This window comes from Oculina patagonica, chromosome 14 (assembly GCF_052425735.1).
Source record: "Oculina patagonica isolate OP01 chromosome 14, crgOcupat, whole genome shotgun sequence".
Taxonomy (NCBI): domain Eukaryota; kingdom Metazoa; phylum Cnidaria; class Anthozoa; order Scleractinia; family Oculinidae; genus Oculina; species Oculina patagonica.
In genome coordinates, this window is record NC_135771.1 from 1,527,668 (window position 1) to 1,538,671 (window position 11,004).

Here is an 11,004-nt window from a genome sequence, read left to right on the forward strand (position 1 = left end):
CGAACGGGCGTAAAGGGTTCAATTGACGCAAATTTACCCGTCGGCTGACAAAATGCTTTTGTTTTAGACCAGTAAAACCTACTAACCCAGCTCTAACTTTGCGTGCAATTTTATCAGTTATGTAGTTGTATCAGAGTTATGGAACAATAAATCGAATATCACTGAGATCACTTCGACATATTTAATAGAGGGTCTATGATACTCTAGCGGCGGCGGCAACAATTTTGATAGTCGGACTGCGGGTACATCCTTTATTATCTAGAAATTTACGGTCAAGAAATATATGGCGGTCTCGGTCTTAAGGGAAAAAAACCGTAGCAATGTGCGGTCTGGGAAAAAAGCAAAGTATGGCGGTCAGCTGACTGTACGACCACCCCCCTATAATAGAACCTCTTATTAGCGCGTGTAAGACAGATTGTCTCGTTAAATGTCCACCCATGTAATAGAAAACTGTGTTTAGAGCTGAGATCAGCAGGTGAATGATAATAAAGTTCAAAGTTTCAGCAAACGGGTTTGAATTTTGAAGAGGCGAAAGCTCAGTTTTATTTGAAATCACTTAAATTAATAGCGCTAGTTATATAGTTACTGGCTCATTTTGACCCCCAGCTATGCGATCGAAACCCTCACATGAAGCGATTTTTAAATGCTCGCAATTCCACGATCGACACTTAGTAACCTAGTGTGTTAAGTGCACCTGGGAAAACTTTGACCAAATATTCTCATCTTGTTGTTTTGTTAGTGGGTTTGCATGGAAACTAATGTGGCCATTAAACTTTTCAATTCAAAGTTATCAGAGGGTACTTGGCTTTATTTGGTACTGTGTATGCACAACAAAATAAGACGGTTTGTTTCGGTCACGTGGACATACCATTATTACGAGGGGGCTTCAACTTTTTATTCAGTGAATGAAGCCCTTGTGTGTGACCATTCAAATGAAAGCTACCTAGCTGTACTTTCACGTGGTACTGATAATTTTTCAATATGTTGAAAACTGAAATTTGAATTTCTTTGTTGTTAGTTTTGAACTTGGACTGCCTTAGGAGTGAAACGTGTGACTAATTGACATGACGTCATTGTGCTTGGGATTTCAAGCTTCATTGGAAAAATGAGGTCAAAAAAGTAATAAAGAGCATGATGTGGCGTTTTTGACAACGGAATTTTACGCACGCCATTTGCGTTAACAGGAACAAAGAATAAGTGTGTCTCTACTTGAGGATCAGTTGAGAAAATCAGCAATCTCAAACATTTGAAGTTGTTTTTTTTCTCAGCAAACATAATATGAACGGAGAAGAGGGGATTCTCAAAGTAGAAAGCACGAGAAAAAAGGTATATTTTCGAAGAAAAACGAAGCGAAGTCAGTTACGTGACTTCACGGTCTGTGTGTGCTTGAGGGTTTCTTTTAAACGAGCACAAAGATAATTGCTCCAACGGAACTTAGCTAATTTTCTGAATCAGCGAGCACTTAGTGTTCTCGAATACCGTAAAATTCTGCCTATAAACCCCTCGGTTATAGGCCCATCTACTTGTAAATAAAAAAAAAACTACATCCGATTATAAGCGCCCCCTCCCCCAATAAAAAGCCCCCCTCTCCTAATATCGTTCAAAATATTGAATTGAATTACATTTTTTTTATAAGTTTCAAAACTTATTTCGATCAACGCTGCTGTAGTTCATTTTGAAACATTTTTTTTATTCCGCTTCCAAGCCCCCCTCCCCCCAGTGATATAAGCCTCCCCGTTATAAGCCCATCCGAAACCCCATTACGAAGTTGTATTAGCCCAGGGCTTATAAGCGGAATTTTACAGTACTTCAGCCTTCAGTGCCTAGCTCAGACTATCATTTCTCTTTACCGACCGCCACACATTTACATTAACAATAGTTCTGAGAATTTAGGTGTTTTAATATTAAAACATCTAGTTAATCATTTTCTTTCTTCTCGTCACCTGTCTGCTTTATAATGCGTTGATATTGTAAAGAGAAATTTGAAGTTGATCTTTTAGATTTTAAAGGTTATATTGACTAACTACTAAGGAAAACAGTTATGAGTTTGAACAAATCAGGCACAAATTAAATAAACTACCGAAGTCGACGTTGACATTGTAATCATGATACAAGCCTAAAGTTGTACGTGCCAGGGCATTTGAAGTATCTGAATTCATTGGTCACCTCCTACCCTTTATAGCTTACCTTTTATCAGGCGCGAAGAGTAAACTGCTCATTCGGCTGGAACTACTATTTAATTGTCGTTTTCGAACGTCAATGCAATCTCATTGATCTATTTTAAGCACTATGCATTGTTACTTCCTTTTGTTAGTGTGTAGTTATGGTACATTTAAGCGCGCGTACCTCCCCGGCGGATTTAGCTAAACGCACGCCATATCGCAATCAAGGTTATCTTGATTTAACGGGAAGTTATATTGGCGCGGGCAACATTTCGCGACGTCACGCACAATATCTAGTCAAGATAATTCCTTGTAGTTGAGGTGATATCAAACAGCGCTTTTAACGTTCAGAGTACAGAAGCAACATGTCTGGTAACGCGAGGAGAATGGCTGTATTTTTTGTTCTGTTCCTGGTTGGAGGGGCCCTGAGCCAGTCTTGTAAGTAAACTAACCTTTTTCTATTGCTAGGTGTTTCTTGGCAAGAAATAATCAAAGAATGACTTGAAAAGTTTGATGATTCATGTTTAATGCGGAAATATATTAGATGAGAAAAATGTTGAACTTCACTTGGCGAATATATGTTCGACAATTTGTCTGTGTAGTAAAAACTAAACTGAAACGCAAAAACGCAAAAACTAAACTGTAACGTAATTCATTACAATCTTAAGGCTGGTAGTAAACCAGCTATTGTATGCTTAGGTATGCTCCTCGTGTGCCGATTTTCATGGGTTGTCCGCTCTACGCTGGCATACTGGTTCCTAGCAGTTTGGCTCCCGCAACAGGTTTAGTTAAGACAAAACAGGCAAATAGCGCAAGGCGAACGTTATGGTTATGGTAGTAGCTTAAAGTGCTTTAGCTTTTATTGTTGCTATAATATACTGATAAACACTCGAATTGAGGCAAGCTTGTATATATACATGTGCTCTCCACCCCACCCACCCACAAAAGCCAACACATCGATCGATCGGCGTTTATCTTAACTAAATAAGAAAATTTAACTGACAAGGAAGCGTTTTTGGTTAACTCTAAAAACTGAAAACGTCATTTACTAAACTGATAGAGTTAGTTGTAGTATTTGGCAAGAAAAAATGTATCTACTGGTTGATAGTTTTGTATGCAGACAAATTAGTTGTGAAAACAGGCGCAATACAAAATATATAGACAGTTCACTTAGTGAAGAATTTTTATGAGTGAAATGGGCCAGCTAAATTTGAAACATCTGATCTTGTTGTGAGTCGTAAATTTACTCGTTATGAAGTGCATACGCTAAACTTTTATGCTAAAAACGGCCAAGACGGAAAAAAGATAGCATTGTATTTCTTTCAAGTTGTAAATTTACATTATTATAATATTATAGACTCTGTGTAGAAATATCGTGTCCTTTCCGCGCCATACAATTCAACGGAAAAGGTTCGAATGATGAAATAATCAGTCGGTGTCGAAACCGATTTGTGGTAGTGAAATAAGATTAATTAAATAAAGGATTTTATTCTTGATTCATTTAATTTGGAGGAAAACAACTTAGGCATTTTTTTGGTTTTCGTGCAGACCGCAATCACAATAAATAACAATATCACTCTAAAAATTTGAAATATAACGTTGATGTTTACGTAATAAAAATCAGGCTAAATACCAAAATTCTTTTTGATAAATATAGCATGTTTTTACCTCTCGAAGGCTATTTCTGGAGGCTTTCACTATGACACTGCTGGACATTAGTGCTAAGATCGTACTTGGGAATCCATATTGTAGTATATCAGTATTTCTAATACAAATCTTCAGAATTTTTCCGCATTACTTATCGCACAATTGCATGGTGTTCGTGACTAGGTTGTTAATCAGACTGTATACATACCGCTGAACCTCTTTTAGAGATGACAGGTCAGAGTGTCATTTATTATACAACGCTGAACTCTGCCAAATATATGATCATTAGCTAGCCTAGCCTCCTTATTTAGCTCTCCTTTGGCATGCGGTCCATGGGGAGTCTTGCCCATTGATCTGAAACCAGCCCGGGGGGGGGGGGGTACTCCCTATAATGGCCTATACGGGGAGGCTCCGCCCGAAAGGGGTACCTTTTTCAAGCTTCAGGTATATAAAAGGGTAGGGATTTCACAAGTTTAGGTATACGAAAGGGTATGGAAATCTGTCATTTAGGTATTTGAAAGGGCCTTTTATTCAAATATTTCGAACAGATGCAATTTATGAGGTCAACCCTATGTAAAAAAACTCCCCTAACTCCACGGTGAAAAAACTGATTTTAAAAATCTATGTTTCAACCACAGTATCTTTAGACAAACAGTTCCGTAGATAACTCAACCTAATAAACTGAAAAGGAATGTTTATACGTAATAAAAGTTATGTAATGTTGAAAACAAGTTAACCACCTTCCGGTTGATGTATATATATTGGCACAGCTTTGAGCGTCTTTTCTTAGACATTCTAAATTTTTTCAAAACGAAGGTCCAATTTATCATGCCAAACGCTTTGGTGTGAAAGGTGAACTTCTGATGTGAAACTCGAAAAGATCGACATTCGTGCTATTACAAGATGTAAAAATGTCCTTATATTGGAGTTGTTTTTATACCGGAAATCTTATCATTTTGAACCCAGAATATTCATTTACTCCGTAGGGACTACTTCGAATATAATGAAATCATTTGACTTGGCAAATCACACATCATAATAAGATATTCGAACAGTAACTTAAAGAAATTAACTGAAAGATAGTGAAGAAAGATGTTTTGAAAATCAGGGACCTTTCAACGTTCTTTAAGGAATTATAACGCAGGAGACACGGCCAAATTTAATTTAGAAGACAAGCCCTGTTGACTGACTTATCCATTTTGTTTCCATTTTTTAGCCTCGATGACGCCATCAGATTCAGTTTCGCCTTCGACTTCGACATCGATGTCACCATCGACGCCAACAATGATGTCGCCATCGACGTCACCATCCATGTCGTCATCGACGTCAACTACCACGTCGTCATCGACGTCACCAATGATGTCACCATCGACGCCACCAATGATGTCGCCATTGACGTCACCAAGCACGTCGTCATCAACGTCACCATCCATGTCGACATCGACGTCATCAACCATGTCGTCTTCAATGTCATCACCCATGTCCCCATCAACGTCACCACCGATGTCGTCATCGACGTCACCATCCATGTCACCATCGACGTCATCAACCATGTCGTCATCAATGTCACCACCTATGTCTTCATCAATGTCACCACCTATGTCTTCATCAATGTCACCAACTATGTCGTCATCGACGTCACCGTCCATGTCGTCATCGACGTCACAATCCATGTCACTACCCATGTCGTCATCGACGTCACAATCAATGTCACCACCCATGTCGTCATCGACGTCACAATCCATGTCACCACCCATGTCGTCATCGACGTCACAATCCATGTCACCACCCATGGCGTCATCAACGTCACAATCAATGTCACCACCCATGTCGTCATCGACGTCACAATCAATGTCACCACCCATGTCGTCATCAACGTCACAATCCGTGACATCATCGAGTTCTCAGCCCATGTCATCATCGATACCCCAATCCGTACAATCGTCAGTATCACAGTCCATGGCGCCTCCATCAATGACGCAGTCCATATCCCCATCATCGTCACAACCAACATCACCGGGGACATCATCTTCTGTGGATCAGGAAGACAAAGGTCAAGGAAAAGGTGCTGCTGATGAAACTGGTACGTAATCCATTATTGCCATATCTATTTTTGTCATAGTTTTGCCATCGAAGTCATAGCCCACGTCTCAGGAAAGGACAGGAAGTTCTCAAGCGAGTGATCAGGCTACTATTTTCAACCTCGGTAATCGTGCCGTTAGCGAACAGCGCGGGAAAATCCGCGGATGCAAATTTGCGCATACCTGATTGGCTGAAAGAACCATTTGACGGTCTCTGATTGGCGGAAAATGCTCAATGGCAATATGTTTCTATTTTTCTTGATGTAAGCCACTTCTGTACTTCTAATGAGTCCTGGGGGCTGTGTGTCATTAATTTTCGCGAGAAGTTCGAGTTATCAGATTCGTCTGTCGGTATGTTAACGAGCCAGAAAAGATGCTAGCGTCCATACGTGGTTCTGTTTGAATAATTTAGATTTTTTTCATCTTTTCAGATCGCAAGACGATTTTGATCCTGCTATCTGTAGCTATTGCAGTGATGTTTCTGGGCATGCTCGTTATAACAGTAGCTGTCTGCTGTGTACTTAAGAGGTAAGGCGATAAATGTTTCGGTTTTAGACATATTTAAGAACTTGTCGTTTCAACGTGTCTCAAAATAACTTACAGGTGTTAGGCCTGGTCCACATGGTCTAAGTCCTCATCATTTTTACGTGCGTAATGATAAGGTTTTTAAAGCTACATTAGTGGCGGATCAAGACCTTGAACTAAGGTGGGGACCAATTTTTTTGGGTGTGTACACCCAAACAGTTTTTAGCTGGGGAGTCATTAAAAAATGTCTTTAACAAAAATAAGGAGGAGGCCCCACCATTTTGAGGGGGGAAAACCCAAAAAAATTTTGGGGGGGGGGGGGGGGGGGGGAGGAGTGATTGAACAAAATGTCTTTACCAAAAATATGGAGGGTGCCCAGGCCCCCACTAGACCACTCCCTTAGATCCGCCAGTGTACATGATGCAGTCGTTTCAAACGTATCTTATCTAGATTTTGTCTAAAGACCTTTCAATATTGGACAGTTGGGATCAACTCGAAAAAGTTCAGAAAAGGTCCCTCCAGAGCTGTGCTGCAAACCCATCGAGGAAGGAGGCATGGGGTATTCTGTACTAGGGTTCAACATGCCCCCAGGCCACAACACGGCAAGCATCGACAGTTTATAGGTTTTATCTGTGTCTTACCGGTATATTCCCTGCCTAACGTTGAGCACTCAGTAAATGTACCAACTGTTTTTCGCCCTTGACATTTGTTTTTTACCTTTAAGGATCCAATGATGACCTTATCATAAGACAAATGGCTGAGCAAGTAAGGATACTTGGCAAGCCCTGTAAAGGACAAGAATGGAAAGTTCCTGCTCTAAAAAGCACTACTTTTTTAATTGCTGTTCGTTCAACAAACTTCATCCGCTATTTATATAAAGTAGCTTCACTCATAAATATCCTTAAAAGTTTAACAAATCGTTTAAAAACCTAGATTATTCCGAGTTCGGTGATATAATCGTTTCTGACGAATGCACTTGTTAGGCGTCACCCTTACCATGGACAGTTCGATACCCTTAAAATCAAAACAATCCGAACTTAGACAACATGGAGCTCTTGGACGCAATGTGCCGTACAGGGCGTAACAAAAAAATCTCCTTTTCAGTCTCCAACCATTTCCTATGGTATTAGTTGGGAGAATTGGGTTCAGTGATCATCATGATCACATTTTCCTTCGTTATTAGTTCCCATATCGTAATGACTAAAAAGCTTGAGAAGAATTTAGCCGCTCATCATAGTAAAGGCTGAGATGGTAAAGTAAAAACCAAGTTAGCCCCCACCCCGAGTGGGGTGGGGGTTAGAGGGAGGTGAGATGTAACGAACTCCCTCATGTTAGTGCTAAGATGGAAATGTAGATGCACTAAGCCTTCCTCCCTCGAGTAGGTGTAGTGTACTCCCCGTATGAAACCGACGGGGATGCTAGTAAGCTTTTTCGGAGATGTTAAAAATAAATGTTTTATAGTTATACTTAATGTTCAGTTTCAAATGGCCACTAAAAGGCTTCGCGGTACCGTTTGGAGCACAAGTAAACTTCTACGAGTACGAAGTGATAACCTTGTTACTTTTTAAAAGACAAACCGAGATTCTGATATATTTGAGACGCAATTCCTTGATTACTGAGATCTCCCCGCCCTGGGGATGGAGAGACGACTATAATATCTTGACTTGTACCAAGTATAATGAATAACATCGTAGTCACTGTATATTCCTTTGTAAATAATTTTGTTGAAACCGTATTGAACTTTTTACCGTAACGTAGCTTAGTGAAGCGTACCACACTTTTTGATCTTGTACCCAGATCTCCCACTGTTAGACGAAACGCGACGAAAAGTGGGACCTGGGTACTGGGAGGCGTAAGTAACGCACCGACGAATTAAAGGTGCGATTGTTGGCTGTTTTGTTGGGTGAGATGTTGGCAAAATAACGAGCAGAAAGAAGCCAAAAAGTTATGAAGAATTTATTTGAAGACGTGTTTCCGGGAGTCGTAGTATTATAAATAATATTTATAAGGGGTCAGTGTACTGATCATGGTAAATAAACTTTAACTTAAAACGCAATTTGCGTGCCTTCATTAAATGAGTTTTGTCTTTAGCTGATAGTACTTCAGACGATTCAGCCTTTGCCATTCTATAACAGCTACAGCAATATTGTTGACAATTAAAACTTATTGGACAAACTTGAAAAATGAAAAGAGTTCTCTGTGAAGTCAATATAAGCTTAGAGGTTCAACTTAAAACATTTTGGATCTTTGGAGATTACACCTGCCGTTGTAATAAGTGAGACAATGTTAAGTCCCGGTATTTTGAGTACCGTAAAATTCCGCTTATAGGCCGTGGGGATTTATTTGTTCTAACGCTTTTTAATGGGGTCATAGTGGTTTTAGTGGGGATGCGTGGGGGGAGGGGGAGGATTCTTGGGTATGTGTCGGGTGAAGGTGTCGGTGGGTGTGTAGGTTTTTATAAGGGGGGGGGGAAGTTCATGGGCTTCTATTCTTATTATGACTTTTGACATTGGGGGGAGAGGGGGAGGGGACCTATGAGCGGAACTTTACGGTAGCTTCTTTTGCCTTACTTTTTAAACACTTCATTTTAAGTTTCCTATTTTGCCAGAAACAGGAACCTCTCGCAAATTGCAACATTACTTGAACAGCAAGCAACTGACACTTTATTTAAAAAAATGTGACATTTTTTTAAATAAAGTGTCAGTTGCTTCCTCTTAAGCAGTGCAACGCGAGTCCAAGGTCTTGCTGACATGATCTGTTTTTACGCATCATGTCTAGTCTGTAGACAGCAGACTAGACATGTTGCGTAAAAGACAGTGCAGTGAGTCGCGATTCCACAGCTTCACCCAACCATCCCAAGAATGGGCTATTGCATTTAATATTTGTTTCCGACCTGTTAAGGAACAGTTTAATTGTTTAGGGTAAGGATAAAAATCCGGGGATTTCCTAAGGGGTAAGGTAAGAAATACAGGAAATCGTTGAAGGGGATGGGTAAAAAGTTGTGGAATTCTTTAGGGGTGAAACACGGAAATCCCACGGAATTGTTAGCTCAGGGGACAAACGTGGTTCTAATGGATTTCTTGAGGGCTTAGCACATTTCTAAAGAATTTCATCGGGGTTAAGGCATTTTCAGTGGATTTCTTTAGGGGTGTAGGCCTTTTTCAACTGATTTCTTTAGGGGTAAGAATAATAGACCTGTCCTCAACATGAGAGGAGGGGGGGGGGGGGGTGCGGATATTAATTAAATGCAATAGCCCAACCTGTCGACTTATTGCCAACAGACTCTAGGGATGGGTGGAGGAGGAGTACCACCCCCTTCGTCACTTTCATCGTCTTCCTCATCCTCAGTCTCCTCTCCGCTACTAAGTGCAGTACCAGTCTCTTCCTGGATGTCACGTGAAGCCCGCCGTGCCTCCTCAGCAGCACGCATGCGTCGGAATCCTAGCTCGCGAATTTGTGCTGCTCTGTCAAAAGCGAGATCCAGCCTGTTGATTTCCATGTTATTAGCGGCTATTTCAAGACGTATCTTAAGATACTCAAGAAGTTGCAAGTATCTCCTCCGCTCAGAAATTTCTTGTTCCTCAGATTCGCGGCGCGGTGGAAGCGTAGCACTTGATTCTTCATCAAGACTGAGTTCCTCGAGATCGTCGTTTGACTTCGGTTCTTCAAAAGACGACAAGGACGCGTTTGATTCGCTACCGGTAATAGGCCTTTTTATGCCTTCTCCGTGAAAAGTTTCCTCTGACGAATTTTCGCTCGTCGCGGATGGCTGCACAACGATAATCCTTGCATTTGACGCGCCGGGCTCGGTACCAGGGTTTCCTGTTTTTTCTAGAATCGGAAGGGCACGGCCAATGACTGTTAAATCCTCAATTGATTGACGTCCTTCACTCAGGCGCTCGCTCTTTGTACCAGCAGTACCGGCATCAAAACTCTTCACTGAAGTAACGGAGAGGTCATCTCTCGGTGTTGATGTAGGAGAGTTTTTCTGAGAAGCCTTGGAGTTGTTTCTTCTCGTTAGTTTAAATCTTCGTTTTCCTTTGGCATTCTTCTCTCGTCCTGACGAGGATGCGCTATCGTGGCTTTCTGTACAACCTGAAAAACAGTTTCCCATTTTCGTGCTTCTTTACAACTTAAAACTTTGTAAAGAAATACGATGAATGAGTTTATTACATCACAAATATAATCAACTTGACGTCGACATTAGAATGTTCTGTGTAAATGCGCGCGCTTTGATTTTTGAATTGTTACATTAATGGAACGACAAACATCGGTAAAGAATTCGAAAAACGTTGAGTATTCATGTACAATGCAAAAAAGGAAGGAAGGAAGGAAGGAAATCATAAACAACAAAAGCACAAAAGACAAAAATCACTGAACACAAACGCTAGCAAAAGATTATTTTTACACAATGCAATGCGATGCAATTTGTTGAATTTTATTTAAAATGGATTTTAAGAATTTACAGAGTGGAGTACAATATATATTTGATGACTGGAATGTTGATGTCGGCTTTGCCTGGCGTTCACTTTTGGATGCAAACTTAGACAGCCCTGTATGTCTGTCTTGGCAGTTACTCATGTCCTCAA

General features: G+C 40.6%; 2 protein-coding genes across 2 annotated transcripts; one reads left to right on the forward strand and one right to left on the reverse strand.

The window, feature by feature from the left end:
* The first annotated feature begins 2,454 nt into the window (after positions 1 to 2,454).
* Positions 2,455 to 8,471, forward strand: LOC144637741 (uncharacterized). The gene is made up of 4 exons (XM_078496818.1): positions 2,455 to 2,600; positions 5,026 to 5,892; positions 6,322 to 6,418; positions 7,140 to 8,471. Exons 1-4 carry the CDS (start codon positions 2,528 to 2,530, stop codon positions 7,147 to 7,149), a joined length of 1,047 nt encoding a protein of 348 aa, XP_078352944.1. The 5' UTR covers positions 2,455 to 2,527; the 3' UTR covers positions 7,150 to 8,471.
* A 141-nt stretch (positions 8,472 to 8,612) lies between these two features.
* LOC144637743 (uncharacterized) lies at positions 8,613 to 10,709 on the reverse strand. The gene is made up of 2 exons (XM_078496820.1): positions 10,307 to 10,709; positions 8,613 to 10,273 (listed from the first exon to the last, which is right to left on the reverse strand). The coding sequence occupies exons 1-2, from the start codon at positions 10,527 to 10,529 to the stop codon at positions 9,684 to 9,686; spliced, it is 813 nt and encodes a 270-aa protein (XP_078352946.1). The 5' UTR covers positions 10,530 to 10,709; the 3' UTR covers positions 8,613 to 9,683.
* Between the last annotated feature and the right edge of the window lie 295 nt (positions 10,710 to 11,004).